Source organism: Drosophila santomea, chromosome 3R (genome assembly GCF_016746245.2).
Source record: "Drosophila santomea strain STO CAGO 1482 chromosome 3R, Prin_Dsan_1.1, whole genome shotgun sequence".
NCBI classification, from domain to species: domain Eukaryota; kingdom Metazoa; phylum Arthropoda; class Insecta; order Diptera; family Drosophilidae; genus Drosophila; species Drosophila santomea.
The window spans coordinates 17,752,846-17,773,472 of NC_053019.2; the positions used below are offsets into that span (position 1 = coordinate 17,752,846).

The following is a 20,627-nucleotide window of genomic DNA, read 5'->3' on the forward strand; positions in this document are numbered from 1 at the left end:
GCAGATGATCTATTCTTATTATCATTTAAAAGTAATCAGTTATTATGTTAGGTTAGATCCAAAACATGCGTAATGGAGGTTTTAATGGAATAATTTATTTCAGCATCAAACGCTACCAGTGGAATCATGATTTAAAATAAACTTTTTTTAGTTAACTCCAACTTCTTTTGAGGGAATTCTAAATTTTGTAACAGCATTGACTTGTCTAATGACATGAAGGCCGGTGTAAATGGACATGCATCATAAATGTCAGCGCCCGAAATTACGCAAAAGCATAAAGCCATATAAATGGGTCTACTTTAAGGCACACTATATTTATGTACTTGCCGAGAAAACTGTCGCACTTGGATGAAATATGTCTGCGTCCATGACGGCTGCTACCCTGGTATGTAGCAGCACAACCAGCACATATACATACATATATTTTTATAAATTAATTTGCATAAATTATGGCATATGAGGCAGTCCAAGTTAAAGCTAGGCCAAGCGTTTGCTATTTATCAAGGCAGCGCCGCGCAAATTCCTCTAAATGTCTGGCTCAAGGCTCACAGCAACAATCACTCACTCACTCACTCATTCATTCATTCCATCATTCGGCGGCGCCCATTCACTTCATTCACTTCATTCCGCCACTCGCAATTTGCATTTTTCGCACGGGCATTGTCCGCCCAGTGAGCCATCCAACGGTACTCTGCCCATTTTCAAACCCCCGGGATGGGGTGGAAAAGTGGGTGGAAAAGTGGGCGGAAAAGTGGGCGGAAAAGTGGGCGGAGTGTGGGCGGGGAGGCGGCGGCAACAATGTTGATTGTCTGCTAAAGAGCATAAAGTCGTAATGGAGTGAAGCAGATAAACATAAAAATAGCATAGAATTGTGGGCACACAAAGGCGCGACAAGACGGGAAATGCGAGGGAAATCGGAAAAGCCAACTCGCCGAATGGAAAATGCACGCGTACGCGCAAATGTTATGGCCAATCACTTTATTTCACTTGTTTTCAATTTTCCTCAGCGCCCAAGTTTTTCACTTTTTACCAGACCCTGTTTTCTTTTTTTTATTTTTTGGTGAACTCACGTAGAGGCAATGCTAATCAGGGAGACACTCGCCATTACACTGAAACAAATTGCCATCAAATACGCAGTGCGTTTTCTAGCAGCCTAAAAGCAGGTCGCAAGTATTTGAATAATTCCACAAATATTTACAGCTTCTAACTTGATTAAGTTCGTAGATTTTTAAAAATAACCTTATTACTCAAGGCAATAAAGTAGCATATCGGACCACTAGACTTGAACTTAAAAGCAGTTTACATGAAAAATCTTGGCCAAATTTGTGGAAAATCTTATATTAAATGCTTATTGTACTCTCTGTACACTTTCCTCTTGGTAATCCCCCTATCAGCGCAGGATAACCACAAAAACCATCAAATAATTGAGTCATCAAATGTTTGGCACACCCTTTCACTTTGGTTGTCTTTTGCGACGGCTTTGACAATTAGCCGAACTATAAAATGTTTAAGTTTGAACACCTGCAAAGAAGGGAAACGCTTTCCCCAAATGCCAAAATACTTCCACACACCCACAGAGGCACACACACACACACACACACACACACACACACATTAAAGCAGACGAGGATACACGCATATATTTAAGCCAATTAGCATTTATGTGCGTCGCTGGCTGGCTGGCTAAGCAAAATGCGTTACATTTCATCAAAAGCACGACACTCTGTTTTAATTTGAGCAACCGCACGCACACAAGCAAACAATCAGCACCCACACACATCCAAACACATCCACACACATCCACACACACCCACACACATCCACACACACCCACGCATACAGTGACAGACTCTGGTTTTCGGTCTCGTCACGGTTTACAGATTTCCGTTCCCAAAGGTCCCTGCACGGGATATAACATTGTTTTGGGCAATTCACTTTTACTGTGATTAATTTAAATGCACCCCATTTCCCACTTCCCCATTTCTCCTCACATTTTTATTCCCCGTCACGTGTTTGGGATTCATAAATATCCTGGAAGCTCCGCGCCGCAATTTTAAATCGAATTGTTCATAGAGAAAAGACGGCTTTTACTTTCGGCTGGGGCGAAATTAGCTCCCAATGGCAGACAACGCCTAAAGTTGCCGTGCTAATGTGGAATACCCTTTTGATTGTTGGGATTAGCTGAGCGGAAAAGGAACTAATCATATATGAATTTTATGGGTCAGAATAGGCAAGTGAAACACCCATAAACTATGATTATAATAAGGGGTGTACTAAGCATGTTTTCCATTTTACATCTTAATTATTCGTTGAAATCGATCGGTAATAATGATTTTTTTTCATTGAAAAATTTCTTAAAAAATACTCAGAAACATAAACTTTGTTCAGTAAACTCATTTCAATGCCATCTGTCGGACAACTCAATTCAGCCGATTCGAAAATCGTTGTTTGCGTTGTGCCAGCAGCGAACTGCATTCGGGTCTGGTTATCCAATCCGCTTTCCCACCTCAGGTGCAAATCAATTTAATTTTTGGCCACTGGAAAACCAGGCTGAGAAGGTGGTAGAAGGTAGAGGTGCACATGTCCAGATAGCATTACTGTATCTATCTGTATCTGTTTCAAAGTGAGCGTGTAGGGTGCCTGGGTTTCCAGCGTGCGTGCAGCTACCAATATGATCATGCATCATAATCCAAAAACCAGGGCTCACACGCACACCCTCGCATACGGGCACCCACACTCAGATACACATCAGTTGCTTTGTAATTAATTACTTCACACATTGACGCCAACCAGCTTCGGGTGCTGGTATTCCCAGCAGCAACAACCGACAGACAACAACCTACACAAATGTAAAGTTTACTCTCTGATTCCGATGGCGCCGATGCACCGGGAAAAATTATGTTTAGCTTTCTTTCATCAATTGCTGGTCTTACTAGACAAAAACAGTCTCTTTTAAGTGTATATAATACATACAAAATTGTAAATGATGGAGAATGAAAAAAATGGCAAAGGACTCAGATCCTGAAGAATTCGCGCTTTTCTGTGTTTTCTCCGGATTGTGTGCCAGTATCTCGCACTTACTCGCATACATTTCTTGTGCAGCACTCTTTTGTCCATTTAAAGAATTGATATTCAGACTTCCAATGAGATTGGCTAATGATTTTGCCCTAGGAAGTGCGACTAATTTCGATTCAATAGTTTGTTTTTCCGAGTGTGGGGCTGTAGCTTTTGTTGCCGTTGCCGGCCTTGCTAACTAATATTGTTACCAGCTTTTGGATAGTTAGCTGCATGTTTGGTTAGCGGCTCCTGCCGCTCCCCTCCGCTGTTCATATCGTAAATTATGTGCCATTTATGCGGCATTGGCTTGAAATGGAAATTTGTCCCATTTGTTGCTTGGCCAGACACTTGAGTATTCATATGGGAATGGAGAAGCCCCCGGCCCGTTGTTTGGCATTGATTTATGTGACCGAGTAAATTTGGCAAAATATTAAATGAAACGTTAAGCTCGAAATTATCTCTACCCGAAAGAAGAGAGGAGGTTTGACTTATAATAAGGCCAGAGCGAATGGTGATGCCCTCAATCAGGCCAACAAAAGTTGGGTTACAAATTGAGTTAGCGCTTCCAGGACGAGCTGCATTGCTGTGCATTCGAGTGGGTCCAAGAAACTGTGTATAAAAGCCATCCCAGGAACCGGCAACTGGGTAAGGTGAGAGCGTGAGAGGTTTGTTTGCCATTTTAATGAACCAGAGCCAGAAACGAAGCTAAAGTTGTAGAAATATGCTGATTACGGGGGAGCTCGCAGCGCAAGTGGCTTAATTATGAGTTGGAATTAGTTTGGCTTAAATGCAGCACACCCTATCACATTACGCGCTGCACATGCGAGCTCTCTAATTAAACTTTCATGCCAAAAAGTTGAGCATTTGATTATGCAGCTGACCAATAAGTGCAATCATGTTGCAGCCGCCACGGCAATTAACTGATGGCGGTAAGGGCCGGGTGGGTGTCTGGTGGCCGGCAAACAAACTGTTGGCTTAAACTCAAAAGCGGCAACAATTTATGCGAGTTGCGCGGATAAAAAAAAAAAAAATGAAAGTGCAAAGTGCAAAGCAGCAACCAAAAAACCAAAACGACAACATAAACAACTCGCATATGAGCATTTGGCCAGTTGGCCATTTGGCCAGTTGGCTGTCCCATCGCCACTTCACGTACATTGTGGTTACCACATTGCAACCGAAACAGCCAACAAATAGTGAACTTTTTCTGCAGCGGTCGGAAAAGCCCTCCACGTCCATGTCCGTGGTATGCAAACATTTTGAACAAATAGTTAACTAATATTTCGAATGATGTTGCTTTGCGCAAACCCTTTTTCCCACAACCAAAAAAATATCTGTTCAATTTACAGCTATTCAGCTCGGGCCATGATTTTACAATTTGCCATTCAGTTCATTCTCATAGAATTCTATCCGAAAGGCTTACAATTCATATTTTCATGTAGCACAGGGAGGCAGGTAGTTAGTTAGTTGCCTGCAAGTAAATTGCTTTTCAATTTATGAACAACACTTGCAATTAAGAAGGCCCGCTCTGATGATTCGACTTCTTTAAAAGGCCACCATGAATCTGCTCTTCTCCTCCGCGGCCAGCTGTCTTCCAAATGTTCCACTAGACGTATTTTCACACAGCAATTTTCAGACTAGCACAAGTGCCGGGCGGCAGGAGGAGGAGCAGCAGCAGCAGCAGCAGCCGCATCAGGAGAGGAAAAATGGAAAAAGAAAAACAAAATATTATGTAATTTTACATTCAAGTGAGCGGAAAATATAAATAAGCAGCAGGTGCTCATTTCCTGTTCCGCAGCAAACATGGTACAGTCAGCATACAAGGACTCGCACACCAGCTGCCCGCCATGTCCTGGCCCAAAGGACATGGCCGAGCAGCAAGGAGGGGCGACGCATGCACGTGAACTATGGCCAAAACATTCGCACACTGAGGAAAAACTCTGTGCTTCATCCGTGCTGGTTCTGAGCCAGCAAAAATATTACTCTGGAATGTAGGAAATGCAATATTCATTATTATGTCGCTTTAGAAATTATTCTTTAGATATTTATTTTTAAAAAATTAATCTAAAAAAGAATGAATGCTGTAGTCGAGTTGCCCGCCTATCAGATACTCGCTACTCAGCTAATGGAAGAGCTTAATCTTATTTAATTTTCTAGCTTTTATAGTTCCTGAGAACTCGACGTTTATACGGACGGACATAGCCAGATCGAAATGTCTTACATACTTTTCAACAAAACTATTCATATATCAAAAATGGTTTAATTGCAAACAATATTACACAACATTATTAGCCATAATAATCTTTTAGTTTTTAGGTACCCTTCAAATATTTAGTTCCCATATATGCTCGACCGAAATTTCGTGCAGTGTACGATGCTGAGCTCAGATTGTGTTTCTCGAGCGTAGAGCTGCGAGTGCGACGAGTTCATTTATATAAACGCTTCATGGCGGGCGGGAGGGGAATGAGTTCGTCTAAGGGCGTTTGCCACGCCCACGTTGTAATGAGCCCAGAGCAAAAACTAAACAACTTCAAAGTGGACAAAGGCAATTACTTTGCCAGGTGTCAAATGTGTGTGCGTACCACTGTGTGTGGGTGTGGGTGTGGGTGTGGTATGGTATGGTGCTCCTGCGATGACGACAGGTGAGTCCGTTGAGTACCTGTACCTGGTCAAAGTCTATAATTAACAAATGATTAATTATGCATGACTTTGGCGCCTTCGCTCGTTATCAACACGCCCACATCACTTTCGGTTCCCCCCAACCACTCAACCCCTCTACCACCCACCGCCCCTTTTCCGACATCCGTTTCCTGTGGCACCTTTGTAGTTTTCCGCAAACTTTGCGTAGCCTTTGATTCGTTAACATTTCGGGAACGTGTGACTTCGCCGCATTTTCTATAAACTCCTCTTTTAGCCTATCTAAAGCAGGCCTTAAGCAGAGCTGACCAGACCAGGTTTACGATTGCGTCTTGTTTTCAATTTGGCCGTCGGCTTATTTACATAGAACACGAGGGCAGGCAGAAGTCTCCACACAATTTGCATACGGTTGCAACAAGTTCTGGAAGGGGGAAGTGAGTGACAGGACTAGGAATGGTGGTTTTGAGCTAACCCATCTATAAGTAAATCATAGTGTTGTTTGTATAATAGGCTAAGGTCATTCCCATTATCCTTTCGGAGGATTATATAAAGTAAGTGACCTGCAAGGCAAGTGAGTTCTTAGTAAATAAGAAGTTTACAAAAGCTTCAAATCAACCTATAACTTTTAAGTATTACTTAATGATAATAAAATAAACAAATAATTATTTTGCTTAATACCTTCTAGTCAAAAATCACGACCCCTCACGAATCCATCCCCATTGAGAGGTGATGCCTCCCGGGAAGGACATAATCAACATGCCGCTGGTACAGACATACATACATATGTATGTACATTGCATTCGGATTGTGTGAAGCTGACACTAACATGTCAGGCGGTAACAAGTCGGACACACAGACATTAAACTATGGAGGTTAATTTGACTAGGGCCGCCGTTTGTGGCCGCCGCAGTCGGCTGAATCGCCATGGGCTGACGTGGACACAATGCGGAGCACAGTGCTCCAATGCTCCAGTGCAAAAATGTTGCAACAATGCTGCAACAAAGACAAAGGATAAGCCCAAGTATATTTATTCTTGTGGGTGAGTACATGTTTTGAAATCTAAGGAGTCCGGCTGTTTTGTACTCCTATTCTCTGCGATATATGTGTCCGGCAATGAAATGTCTTTCACTACAAGTTGCAGGCTGGCTGGCCGCTTTAAGGGCAACGGTGCGTATGCGCAATTATTAAATGCAGCATAAGGCCATTTGCCAATGCAACACGATGTCGTTGATGCAACTGAGCATAATTGCTGCCAGGATCCTCTTTTCACTCCCCAAATGTTTGGTCCGTCGCTGCTAAAGCTATTAACATTTACTTGTGCTGTGTGAAAAATGCGCGGAAAATGAATCTTCCAAAGAGCTGGAGTAAAAACAAGAAAGTCAGTTAACTGCAATAAGTGGAAGTGTTTATACTCTTTGCTTAGCTGTAAACTAAAAACAAATAGATATTGTTTATTTTTTTTAATTTTTATTAAATATGCTTCACCATTAAATTTTATTTGTAAATCTTTTTCAGTACAAACGCAAGGGATTTTATTTTTAATACATAAAAGAAGCCTAATCTAGTTATATATCCGTTAAATTTTAATTTTTTAGTGCCCTACACATTTACATATGTTAGTTTGGTAATCTTTTCCATCATCATTAGAGAAACCCGTGGCTCCTTAAACCGTAATAAACCATTTGTTGCCGCCACCATAAAACAAGAGTGCGCTCGATTTTAAACAATTTTTCGGCTTCTCGCTCTTCAACTAACCGGGCATGCAAATCCGATAACGGCAACAATAAAAGATATGTGTACAAGGATAATAAAAATCGTCGAGATACCAGATACCGCACAACATGGCCGATTGCAGTAGTGGTGCAGTTGGTGGTTCGGTTGACTACCAAGTATGGAAGTATGAGCTGATTGCTCCCGGCCTTGTGAACCAAGCTTTTTTTGAAATGCCTCAATTCAGTTACTTGGCTGCAGTTGCTGTCGCTTTTCGAAGCGAAAGTGTCTCTGTTGCTGAACACTGAGAGAAAACCCATCTGGGATCTAGGGCAAAGTTCATTAAAAACCAACAAAAGCATTGAATATATTATTGATATACAAATATAAATATTAATTTTAGTTGATGCACACAAATATTCAATTGGACTTTCATAAAAAAGTAAAGAAGCGTTACTTTTAAATTTCGATAACCCATGGATTTCGGATTTATAACATATTGCAGTTCCCATAAAAATGTTGAATACAAAAATATTATAGCTCTCTGGTAAATGAAAAGCAAAACTTAAATTACTCATTAAAGTCGCTACATAACATAAAAATTATTTGATTATTTAATGATTAGTATCAGGCACTTTTGGTAGTCTTTCTTTGCCAGTGCGCATTTCAGAATGGCGCACTAATTTGATTTTTTATACAAATCGAGAAGAATTCTGGCTCTCATTTCGTTATTTCGTTATCGGGTTTTGTTTGTTAACGCTTAGCTCGGCGATTTTCGCGTTAGTTTGCCCACTTTTCGCTTTCGCGTTACATCGAAAACAATTTTGATCGCCGTTGCAGTGGCGTGGTGACAGAAATTTGCATTCAATGTCAATTTATGCAAATCGCATTGCCAGAACTGGCGGCACTTGCGGATCCTTCGTCAGAGGACAAGACAAAACTGTGGCCAGTTGTCGAGTTATATGCTAATTAATCGGCCATTGCGACTAACCTAAATTTTTCGCAAGACGAACACGGCATGAAAAAATTTAATTCCGTTTGAATTACTTTTGCCCGGGCAACGACAGGAGTAAGTTGTGAGCCAAAAAGGAACGCAAAAGGAGGAGAGCCAGGAAAAATATGAATGGGTCGAGCGAATGGTCAGGTCAGGCCAGGACGGGATGGTGATGGTGATGGTGATGGAGCTCTCTGCTCGGGACGTGGCCAACAAAACGAACAATAGAGCGTAAAATAAGTGCAAAGGCAGCGGGACGGCGTTTAGGGAAGAAAAGGAACTTGGCCAGCGCAAACGCGGAAAATCCAACGAAATGAAAAATGAACAAAGTGCCCTAATGGCCGGGCACACGGCCGCTTGTACTCATTTCAAAGAGTACGAAAGAACACAAAAAATCACAAAAAATCACACAAAAAATACGGGAATGGGCCGACGGAAGCGGGAGGAAGGCAAAAAATCAGCTTCAATTGAACAGTTAAACTTCCATTAATTGTGCGCCCGGTCAGCGCCACGTGGCCCAGACTCCTTCCGCTGGACAATCCAGTCCACTCTACTCCACTCCACTCCACTCCAGTCCACTCTACTCCACTCCAGTCCAATCCAATCGCAATCGCATTTCACTGCCAACTGTGTCAGTTTCGAATTACAAATGCATGGACTGCTTACCCAAACAGGTCAGCCTGCAAATTCGCGGTAAATTGTGCATTGGAAGTGGAAACGGCGCCTCGTGGGCGAATCAATTAGATGATTGTATCATTAGGAACAAAAACAGGCGCCCAGGAAATTAACCAACATTTGGGCAGCTAATTGGCTGCCTAAATGGCTCAAGCTGCTCGTGTGGAAATCCATTGAGGGTCCTGCTCCGCTCCGAATCCAATGGACCGCACAGCGTAAAGTGTCGTCTTCCACACTTCATTGAAGGCTGTCAAAAAATTTTCAATTTACCAAATTAGTTCGGCAGATGTGTGGGCTTGCAAACGGAAGGATCCCCACACTGGACAAAAAGTTCTATCAAAAAAAAATATACAATTACATATGTAAGTGCCTATGAGCGAATGAAAAACTTTTAGTTTTAAACTCAGCCTTAGTCATAGATTTATTTCTAAAGAATTTCTATTTAATTTCTAAAGAACCAATTATTATATCAATAATCTTGCTTACAATCTTATAAAAACAAATCCTCTATAGCTGAACCATCGTCTTAACATGAAAATCATTGACTTCGAGATGCAAGAAAGTGCAACTGATTGGAGCAGAGTGTTGTTTTAACATAGTTTTTTTTCCAGTGCAGTAGGAGGAAAGGAAATTAGTACGAGGGTCGTTTGATAAGTCCGTGACTTTTTGTATTTGCCGCGCACCTGCTCTAAATACAACACTGCACCTGTCAGCAGTTATCGATTAACAGCTGACTGTAAAATTTTGAGAAAGCTGCGTTTTTTGGTTTGCGTTTTATAGGCATTGTAAGCAGACGATCTCGTGAATTTTAACGAAAATGGAAAAAAGTGAATTTCGTGTGCTAATTAAGCATTATTTTTTGCGTAAAAAATCCATCACCGAAACCAAGGAAAGACTTGATAAATATTATGGGGACTCTGCACCATCAATTTCAATGGTTAAGAAATGGTTTACTGAGTTCCGTTGTGGTCGTACCAGTACAAGTGATGCCGAACGTTCAGGTCGCCCAAAAGAGGTCGTCATGCCAGAAATCGTCGACAAAATCCATGGAATGATATTGGATGATCGGAGAATGAAAGTGCGTGAGGTAGCTGAGGCTGTAGGCATCTCAACTGAACGGGTACATCACATTTTACATGAATATTTGGACATGAAAAAGCTTTCCGCGCGATGGGTGCCGCGATTGCTCACACACGACCATAAGCGCAACCGTGTGACCATTTCAAAGGAGTGTTTGGCGATGTTCAACCGCAATCCAAACGAATTTTTGCGCCGTTTCGTTACCGTAGACGAAACATGGATCCACCACACCACACCAGAGACCAAAGAACAATCAAGACAGTGGGTTTCTCCGGGTGAACGTGCACCAAAGAAGGCCAAGGTGGGTCTGTCGGCCAACAAGGTCATGGCCACAGTTTTTTGGGATGCACAAGGTATCATTCACATCGATTACCTTGAAAAGGGTAAAACGATCACCGGCGAATATTATTCAGAGCTTTTGGACAGATTCGATATTGATTTGAAGCAGAAACGACCGCATTTGGCGAAAAAAAAAGTGCTGATCCATCAGGACAATGCACGGGTGCAAACGTGTGTAGTCAGCATGGCAAAATTTCATAAATTGGGCTACGAACTGCTACCCCATCCAGCATATTCTCCAGATTTAGCCCCCTGTGACTATTTTTTGTTTCCAAACATGAAGAAATGGCTCGGCGGTAAGAGATTCGGGTCAAATGAAGAGGTCATCACAGAAACAAACGGCTATTTTGAGGGCCTTGAGAAAACCTATTATTTGGAAGGAATAAAAAAATTGGAAAAACGCTGGACTAAATGTATAGAGCTAAAAGGAGATTATGTTGAGAAATAAAACGCTTCTTTGACGAAAAAAATATATTTTATTCAAAAAGTCACGGACTTATCAAACGACCCTCGTATTAAGTGAAATGTAATGATGACAACGCCAACTGAAAATCGCCAGCTGACAATAATGAGCTGGCCGGCACAAAAGATACCGCTTTCCTTAAGCTCCTTTCGACAATTACAGAAATGGGGGTTGATACGGGAAAACCAACGGCGCAGTTAAGCTCATTTTTCCAAGCGAACTTTTCACTCAAGCGGCGGAGAAAAATGGAAACCAATACGCATAAATAATAAAAAGAGCATTATGGAGGTGGGGCGAGGGCACAAGTGAAAACATAAATCATTGACTCTGAAATGAAAAGCTTTGCGCAACAAGTCGTCGAAACAATAAAAAACCAAACCCCACCCATAATCCTGCGCGGCAACCCCTCTCCCTCGGTCCAAAGGTGCCGACGAACATTTGACCGACAGAAATGAAATATATGTTAAATTGGAAAAAAATTAGAATTAATGACTATGGAAATGGAATGGCGGCGGTGAAAAAACTTGAAGCAGCAGAAATGTGGGGAAAACACCTTAAATGGAATTTTATTTCGATGTTTCAATGTTTTAACCGCAAGGGCTAGTCCCTAAATTGCATTTTTATATACCACACACAAGCTGGCAACTGAACACAATAAATACTTCAAGCTAATGAAACTACAATGTGTTTTTATAAATTGCGACAAGTTCTATGCAGAGCTTGAATTCTTAAATTTTGATTGTAACAAATAGGGGCTATATAAGTCGCCACCGAAATAAATGGTGTTTAATTGTCCTGCTGACAGACGCATTTTTTTGCTTATAGATATATTCGATGCAATAATCTGAACGCTTAATTTAAGCTTTTTCAAGAAGCATGTCTATTACTGTAGCAGTTATTTGTTTTTACACAACTTTTTGCCAAGGCACAAGCAACTCTTGACTTTCTGTCTGATGCTAAGTGATTGATGCCCAATAATATATAAAACCAGGTGATTTTTTGCCACTCCGGAGCCGGACTAATGACTCTCAAAGCCCCTGACCGGCTTAAAGATTTATTTAAATGCTTTTTTTTTCCAGCGCTTGGCCGCTTTTGACAGCGAATTGAAAGCAAAAAGCGCAAAAACAGCAGCTCGCATGTAAATGCCGCAATGTAACACGCTTGTCGGCGCCAACAAGCAGACGAAGTTTACGCATAATTTTATTTACACACGGTCGCATGCACACAAGCGTACACTGTACACTCCTTCACAATGCGTGTAAATTATGTCAAAAGAGAGCGTACGAGTGTGAGTGTGTGTCGTCCTTTGTGTGTGCCGTTTTTTTGCAGCGCACTTTTCAGCGCATTGAGCGTTTCCCTTTTGGCAGTCGGCAAATAATTGAAAGCTTAGCTTGCATGCACAACTCGTCTACGTTTATTACTCGACAGCTATTGAAAACTAGCAGAAACTAAGCTACCACATAAATAGAGCGGGGTCGGCAACGTTTGGTCCTTGGCACAGGCTCGGCCACTCGGTTCACGGCAAGAAGTAGTGCTGCAAAAGGGAGAGATTTGGGAATTGGGTTACAGCTTAGAAGGATTTCGGGGGTACTCCCGCTCGCACCTTGGGATCGGCCTTCTTCCAGCATTGGTGGAACCACCAGGCCTTGTGGCACAGCGTATCGCCCTCGGGATGGACGCAGCCCTTGGATATCTCCATCAGCTTGTCGCGCATGGAGAGCGGCACTGTGGCGAAGAGCTTCTCCAGATGCACGTCCCCATTGTCGTCCACCACTTCGATCTCGTGGAAGAAGCAGTTCATGTAGCACTTGAGCTTCTCGTCCTCGTGGATTTCGCCATCGCTAAACTCCTTGATGGCAGCTGCATATGAAATGAACGGAAATTTAAATATTTCCAAGTTTATATTAGAAATTATTCATTTATTCGCATAGCTATTCGGTTTTGGTAAGCAATATAGTGCAAATGCACATGGATAATTAATACTGTTATATTGTTTTACTCTTCAGTACTCATGTGCTTAAGTTCAACGAAATAGGGATAATGAGCGGAAAATACCTTTGAAATAATTCACCTTCATGTGACTTATTTAGTTGTTGTTAAATACACAAAACTTAGCACATGGCCAAGGGTTCATAAGTGCCCCCTCCTCGCGATGGCTGCAATTATGGGCTCACTTTCGGACGAGGACCATTGCCATTTGCTACTCACCCTCGGAGACGCCGGTCTTCTCCACACACGCGTCGTGGAAGGGCTTGGTCAATTTCAGGATGCCCGGCGGTGGATACTGCAATTAAAAATTGTTGCTTAAGTGGGCGTGGCAGGGCGGAGGCGCAGCAGTGCGGCCGGGCACTTCATTAACCCACGTTCTCGTCACGCTGCGCCGCAGCCGGCGGCAGGATCAGCGCTCCGCTGAGCAGCGACAAGGCGATTAAAAGGACAGACGCACTGACACGCCGACCAAAGCCATTCAAAGCCATTTTAATGTGGCTCTTTCCGTTGCTCCGTGGTCCTTCCTGGTCCGTCCGTGAAACAGCAAAAATTGTACCCTGGATCGGCCTTGTTTGCGAGCTCTGAATAAAACAAAAACAAACGCTGAAAAAAACAAAATAAACGAGAAACGTGGAACGTGAAACGTGAAACAAAAGCGGCGATGCATAGCGGAGTACACGGCACAGGACGAGGGCAAGCGTCGGAAGGACAAGAATGAGAAACAGGGACGTAAGGACGTGGGCCAGGATGGGCATGAGGATGAGGATGAGGATGCAGATGCTGTTGACGACGATGTGCCACGCGTGACAGCTGGACAATGACAATGGGAGTGGCTTTATGTGGGTACACTGGGGGGAAAGCCACTTTAAAAATAAATCAAACGAAATCTGTACAAATAATTTCATATATGAGAGAGCCTTGAGAAATATATATTTCTAATTTGTTAAATAATTTTTACGAGAACCCTTAACTCTTTTGAGCAAATGTAACGCATTTTACTAGAAAATAAAATGCTGTGCCTTTGATGGTTACTTAGAGTGTAAGAGCGTGTTTTTTTTTAAGCCATAGAGTGTTTCCTTTTCTGATCCTGTATCCTTGTACATTTTATATTTTATATTTTTGGAAGCCATGAAAACCTAAAAATATCATTTGTTTCTCGCCAGCTCAGCTCACGCCAAATTAATTCCAACCGCTGATGGCCGAACAAAAAGCGACCGCCAAAACGGAAACGGAACTCTGCCCGAGACGTCAGCGAGTCGTCACAAGTCTACAATTGTCGTGTTCCGTCTGACAAACACATGCCCACGTGGCATGCCCCCGTCCGCTCCTCGTAATCCCGCGTCCAGGACGACGGTGATATATTGCCTAGCTAAGAATTTTAGGATTCGAGGATTGCTTTTGATGTATGTATGGGCGAAGCAACTGGCCTTTTGCACAAGCCAAGTGTTCAAGTTCACTTTTTATATAAAAAAAATCAACGGGTTTTTTAGCTACATTTTTATAAACAAAATTGTTCAGAAATTTTCATAAAATTTTAATAGTGAGAGGACATAGATAATATAAAGGATAAAGGAAACAAAAATGCATTTGCACATTTCTTAAGCAGTGATTCATTTTAGAATGAATGTTAGCACACTTCATACAGATCGGATTGTTTAAAGGAAATAAAAACCAAATTCGGACGAAGCGAATGTTGAAATATTTTAGGATCAACCCTGTGATAAATATCCGATTTACTATCGGTTTTATTCATCTTAGTTTTTATTTTTAATTAAATTACCAACAAAATGATTCGAACTTTTTTCGGGATTACACTGTTAGTAAGTACATATTTATTTGGAAGTAAAAACAGGCATATTTAGATCACAGATCCTCCCACCGTTGCGCCGGATGCCAGGGTATCAAAATATAAAATTTCCCATTCGCTTGCTTCCTTTGAAATTGTACAACCGAAATACACAAAACAAAGACTTCAACTTGTGCACAACTGTCACTTTTGTTTCATCAAATGTCAACGCAACAACCGAAACAAAGCCACAAAACGACATTCGCCCTCGACTCGCACACACGCACACACTCGCACACTGGCACACACACTCGCACACACACTAGCACAAAAATGGAGGACGAATGAAATTACAGCAACAGCACATTTTTGTAGTATGAATGGACTGCGAGTACGACGTATCGCACAGTTGTGTGCGGCAGGAACGATGGATGGTTTTTTAATTGCCATTTCAATTTTCGTGTTGCAACGCGTCGTTCGCCTATGTCTGGGCAACCTTCGACCTCCTAGCCACCTCAACCACCTCAACCACCTCCCCTTTTTACCAGCCGCCCACCCTTGGGAGGTCCTTTTCCGCTCAGGATGTGGCAGCTGGTCCTGCACCCTACCGTTCGCTTTTAGCAGAAGTAGTTACGGCCAGAACTCGATACTGCACACACCCGACACGACACGCAAGAATTGTTTGACAACCGCAGTCACAATTGAATTTGCTTTATTGCCGTTTGCAGCGTTTGGCTTTTATATTGATTTTGGCCAAGTTCATAAGACCACCACTACTGACTGCCGCACTCAGTTATCGGGCCAATTGACGCTTTATGCCGAGCCGAATGTCTCTATAATGGCATCGCCCATATAAGTGCAGGCTGCCACTTGGGGCCACGCCCACTGGCGTGTCTCTAATCATTAGGCGGAAAATTCCAGAGTAGACTCGGCATGCTAGAAGCCAGCAAGTTACAAGGCGGTCCTATCGTTTACAATTATTCAATAATTTGAGCGCTACAAAATGCATGATACAATGACTTTTATTTATACATTTTTTCGCCCTAAGCAAGTAAGCAAGCGATCTTGCCACCTATTATTAACTATTAAAAATGAAGTCAGTGCCCAAGTGCTGCCATTACAAACTTTTCCGAGTGTAAAATGGTTAGTGGGTCAGCCGTTGCAGGCTAAATCAACTTCCGAGGCAGACAAAGCGAAAGAAATGCAAAACGGAAAGCTCCTGGCTGCAAAAGTAATCAAGGTAAGGCAATCCACACAATGGCCAGTTGCGGATGGGGCTTTTGTTGTCAATCCGGGCTAGACGGTGAGATTTGGTAAGTAGCTCAATATCGAAGGTTCCTTTTGGAGTTGAAATCCACTTGAACTTCTACGAATAAAGCAGATACTGCCTTATCTAAACAACCAACAGACAAATCGAGTTGCAGACCGCAAGGCGACTCAAATTTACTTACCTTTTCGAATTCCATAATATTTACAAAGTTAGTTGGTCTCTAATCGTTTGCATTGAAGAGATAAAACAACTCAATATATTGTACTGTACCAAAATTATTACTAGGACAGCTACATTATAATTATATGCATTTCTTTTAAATTTATATATACAAAGTAAATGCTTATATGATTTTTAAATCCTTTTACCATTTATTATTAACAACTACACTACTACTTTGGAATTTTTAGTATCTGTCCTTTTAGCTCCGATCACCAGTGCCGAACTTATCTGTTCCTAAATAACTTGAGTAAAATTACGTTTAGGCCAAAAAGTAGTGGACAGGATCGGCCTTCTTCCAGCATTGGTGGAACCACCAGGCCTTGTGGCACAGAGTGTCGCCTTCAGGATGCGTGCATCCTTTGGAAGCCTCCATCAAAATGTTCCTTAGCTTCTCTACCGGAATGGTGTTGAAGAGCTTCTCCATGTGGACATCACCATTGTCGTCGACCACCTCGAATTCGTGGAACAGGCAGTTCATATAGCACTTGAGGGCCTCGTCCTCGTGTATTTGCCCATCGCTGAACTCCTTGATGGCCTCTGTTGGTTAATTTGATTTTGTAAGATTTTTGAATTTTTGAGATCAGCGTCTTACAAGTGGAATCTTACCATCAGTTACGCCGGTTTTGGCAGCACAAATGTCGTGATAGTGCTTTACCAGTTTGAGAATCGCGGGCGGTGGCCACTGGAAAATATTGCGAAAATTATAAACCAAAATTGAAAACTCATGTTGTGGCCGCGAAAAACCTCTGCATCGCGCCTTGGTTCCTGGGCAGCGGCACAGCCAAGCATAAATAGTACCAGTGCCAGGTATTTGAGCATTTTTGAAACTACAATGAAATGCCGAAGGACTGGCACGGCCCTTTTATGAGATTGCCGGGGCTCCATTTCAATATTCAACGCCGTGATGACTGTCATTAGAAAACGCACACTAATTGCCGGCTGCCATTTGCCATTTGCCATTTGCAGTCGAATCGCATTGCGAATCCATTTGGCAGCACGCAAAGCAAATGAATAAATGACAGCCCAGAACAGAGCTGCAATTGATAGCCAGCTGCCAAATGGAGAACTAAAAACTCGAAACACAGAAATTAAGCCATGATTGTATGTGGCCGGGACCTGCAATTGTTGAGTGTCATCCCCAACACGCCGAACTGCTTTATTGCGATCCACAAGCCCTGGATTCGAAATACTTGATATTTGATTTTTTTTTTTTTTTTGGGCGTGGCAGCACGCACGCATTACGGGTGTACTGTGTGGGCAGAAACATGTCATAAAAGCCAAATATCGCTCTGCCAAAAAACGTATGTCAAATTCAATTCCAATTTGCGCTTCTTTGCTTCTTTTGACACGCCGACATCAACAAAGTCGCGTAGACAATGGAGGGAATATTTGAAATACCGAACGTAACTCAATTGCCTCGAAGTCGAGCACTGAAAGGTGGCATCAATCAAAGTTGCGCCTGGAAATATATTACCATTTTTCAATCACAGCTGGCTGAGGTTGTAAATGAAAAGTGAATGAATATTGCTTTCGATAATAAATATATGCGGTTACATTTTAGGAAATAGATGAACCCACAATATACGGCACCTGCTGTCTGTAAAATATATTAGTTGATGCTGCTCTACAAAGTAAATTTCTTACGTACATATTTAGATATGAATATATCTTAAATTAAGATAAATTTAGTCGTAGTATAGCGCTCTTTTATAGAATTAGTTATTTAGATAGAGGTTAATAATGTCAACCCTTTTTTTAATTGTTAGTTATCTATTTAGCACACACTAAGACACGATTAGGTGAAAGAGATGAAAACGACGGTTGGGTATGCGAAAGTACAAAGCTAATTGGTACATCTATATGGCTTTATATGAGTCGCTTGCTGTTCACTAACGGCAAACATATTCCAGTGCCGAGCACTTCAATCATCCGTGAAATCAAAGCAATTTCTATGCGCAGCTCTCAATCAGCAATGCAAGCGCATCCGCGGAACTCGTGACCCAATGCAACGGCAGCAGCAACTGCAATTGCAGCGGAAACAGCAACTGCAACTGCAACAGCAACAGCAACTGCAGCAGCAACATCTAAAGCAACATCAGCTGCTGTTCCACAGGGGGAATGGGCAATATAATTATGAGGATGCAGCTCGCTTGCAGCTGGCTGTCAGCCACATATTAATTTTATTATGACGCCATTAATGCTTGTCGATGCATAAAATTATAGATGCGCTCTTTAGATAGCGCTAATTAAATAATTAAATATGCTTTGGGTCATTGCCAGTCGGTCGATTTATGAGCGCCATCGATCAGGCGCGACAATTATGCAATTCTGGATAAAATGGCAACAGCTGGATAAAATGATTTTAACATTTTCACTTGTTTTATTCGCTACAGCCCTTCGCTTCTAAGTGCATTGCATGGCTGGATCCTATTTGGAAAACCTTGTAATAAAGCACAAATCTTAAATAAGCCCCAGCTTTGTATCGCCTTCCGGCAAAAATAATGCAACAAACTATGTAGTTCGTTATCCGCTTTTGGTAACTGCAGCATCAATGGTTGCTCTTAGGTTATGAAAGCTAAAAGCATATTTTCTACATCTCTTATCCAGATAGTAATGCACCAAAGTTGCTGAAGGTGAATAGTCTTGATAGGAATAAAATTAAATTACATTAAAATAAATTGTATATGTGTAGTAACATTCTACATCCATATTTATTTTCAGATGCTTTCGGTTGTCGGTTGTAAACTTTATATATATTTTGAAATACTGAAATACTAATACTGTTTTGTTTTAAGTTCATGTTTTTTTGACACAGTGTACAAGCGTGGAGTTAACTATTTCCCCTTTTGACCTTTCATTTGTCCTTTAAAGATGCTTAGCTGGCATGGTGACGAATAACCTTACATCTAAAGCCCTCCCAGTAAAAGCACCTGCTGTTGCTCTCTCTCTTTTTTTGTAGTGCATATCATAGCCGAGTTGCTCAGATACTTAGCAAACTAAAATGAAAAATAAGAAAAATTCCAAAGGAACATTGCGATTGCCTGAGCAGATGCCAAGCTCATACTTTAATCCAACGAAGCTAGCTTGTTACCCAATTCCGGAGCAGCAAAATACCCAATTGTGTCAAAAATAAGTTTGACGACATCTGACAGAACCTGTGGCCACACGTGACTGCGATGGGAACCGATGGAACGATGGTAAGCCAAAAGCTTAAGTAGCTGTAAGCTGGCTATCGATGCACGTGAGTGGCAGGGATGACGGCGTCTTAGTGGCTCAGTAGCCATCACGTGCCGAGCCAAATTGAAAGACTTATGACCGCTGAACCCGCTGATGCCAAGCAACTTTCAAAACAGGAACCGCTAAAATTAACCTCCGCCTTCGGCAATCAAATTCCGAACTGCAAGGCGCGAAAATGCAAACCACCATAAATGGCTGTCGGAATAATAATACGCCGTGTTGTACCGTGGTCCACGATGGCCAAAAACAGCAGTTAGGGAAAAATCTAGAAGTCTTCAGTAAACGCAGTTTCTCTGTTTTTAAGTTCCTTCATTAATGAACTATGTTAAATATATTGTTTTTACTGGATTGTACAGTCTAAAAATGTACAAATCTTACATGCATTTTGTCTTACACAAGCATTTGCTATATTATTACTAAATCTTAGTCTTGCAATAATTATAATAATATTAACATAAAATGCATACAATTATTTGGGGCCTGTGCAATACATAGAACTGGCCAACAGCCATGAAACAAACGGCGGACTGTGGCAACAAGTTAATTGCAATAACAACACACACACAGAGAGCCATTAAAAATAATGCGAGCTAAAACATAGCCCTTTTGCCGCACTCCGCACTCTGCCGCCTTGAGCACCATCATTTGTCGCACACGAAACGCGTTAATTATGGCCATTGCAGTTTTCCCCACTCACCCACTCTGCCACCCACTCTGCCACCCCACTTGCAACCCACTTTCCCGCCCACAGCATTCATTAATTACTATGCAAGCTAAGCGCCCGGCAAAAGTTTTGAACAGGACCTCTCGCATACTTTGACATGCAAGCGCAAAGTGTCAAATTAATTTTTAATCGCCGCCACCCGAATGTTGCCAAATAATAGATTTAGATGGCTGGCTGGTGGGTGCGTTGTAATTAAAGTTTTCGCCATCTGGCGCAGCAGTTAAAGGAGCTGGCCCAGCTCCAGGGGTCAGCTTATTTGGGGCTGACATGTGTGGGCTCCATCGCCCATCGCCCATCGCCCTACCCATTTTCATTATGCACTGTTTGACTTGGGCTCAGTCGCCGCTGTCATCGGCATACTGGCCACCAGCTCCGGGCCATAATAATGCACTTTAATGCGGCAAACAGCAATCTATTGACATTTGACACTTGCAAATTAAACGCTCG

General features: G+C 42.1%; 3 protein-coding genes across 4 annotated transcripts; 1 reads left to right on the forward strand and 2 right to left on the reverse strand.

Moving 5' to 3' along the window:
• The first annotated feature begins 4,463 nt into the window (after positions 1–4,463).
• On the forward strand, positions 4,464–5,020 carry LOC120454187. Its single transcript, XM_039639267.1, has 2 exons — positions 4,464–4,786; positions 4,853–5,020. The coding sequence occupies exons 1-2, from the start codon at positions 4,613–4,615 to the stop codon at positions 5,018–5,020; spliced, it is 342 nt and encodes a 113-aa protein (XP_039495201.1). The 5' UTR covers positions 4,464–4,612.
• A 7,323-nt stretch (positions 5,021–12,343) lies between these two features.
• On the reverse strand, positions 12,344–15,448 carry LOC120453718 (general odorant-binding protein 83a). 2 transcript variants are annotated; one of them, XM_039638543.1, is made up of 5 exons: positions 15,336–15,448; positions 13,316–13,522; positions 13,161–13,236; positions 12,556–12,812; positions 12,344–12,486 (listed from the first exon to the last, which is right to left on the reverse strand). In XM_039638543.1, exons 2-5 carry the CDS (start codon positions 13,427–13,429, stop codon positions 12,469–12,471), a joined length of 465 nt encoding a protein of 154 aa, XP_039494477.1. In that variant the 5' UTR covers positions 13,430–13,522; positions 15,336–15,448; the 3' UTR covers positions 12,344–12,468. The 2 variants fall into 2 exon arrangements, with proteins under 2 accessions (XP_039494477.1, XP_039494478.1); XM_039638544.1 differs by having other exon boundaries at positions 13,316–13,544; positions 15,336–15,429.
• Positions 15,449–16,413: 965 nt separating this feature from the next.
• LOC120451678 (pheromone-binding protein-related protein 6) lies at positions 16,414–17,047 on the reverse strand. Its single transcript, XM_039635559.1, has 3 exons — positions 16,964–17,047; positions 16,826–16,901; positions 16,414–16,756 (listed from the first exon to the last, which is right to left on the reverse strand). Exons 1-3 carry the CDS (start codon positions 17,036–17,038, stop codon positions 16,479–16,481), a joined length of 429 nt encoding a protein of 142 aa, XP_039491493.1. The 5' UTR covers positions 17,039–17,047; the 3' UTR covers positions 16,414–16,478.
• Positions 17,048–20,627: the final 3,580 nt, after the last annotated feature.

Coding starts and splice junctions, on each gene's coding strand:
- LOC120454187 (XM_039639267.1), top strand. CDS start 4,613: ATGAATCTGCTCTTCTCCTCCGCGGCCAGCTGTCTTCCAAATGTTCCA. Junction 4,787..4,852: donor AAAGAAAAACAAAATATTAT/GTAATTTTACAT, acceptor CCTGTTCCGCAG/CAAACATGGTACAGTCAGCA.
- LOC120453718 (XM_039638543.1), bottom strand. CDS start 13,429: ATGGCTTTGAATGGCTTTGGTCGGCGTGTCAGTGCGTCTGTCCTTTTA. Junction 13,237..13,315: donor CGGCGCAGCGTGACGAGAAC/GTGGGTTAATGA, acceptor TTTTAATTGCAG/TATCCACCGCCGGGCATCCT. Junction 12,813..13,160: donor GAAGACCGGCGTCTCCGAGG/GTGAGTAGCAAA, acceptor TTTCATATGCAG/CTGCCATCAAGGAGTTTAGC.
- LOC120451678 (XM_039635559.1), bottom strand. CDS start 17,038: ATGCTCAAATACCTGGCACTGGTACTATTTATGCTTGGCTGTGCCGCT. Junction 16,902..16,963: donor AACCAAGGCGCGATGCAGAG/GTTTTTCGCGGC, acceptor AATATTTTCCAG/TGGCCACCGCCCGCGATTCT. Junction 16,757..16,825: donor CAAAACCGGCGTAACTGATG/GTAAGATTCCAC, acceptor ATTAACCAACAG/AGGCCATCAAGGAGTTCAGC.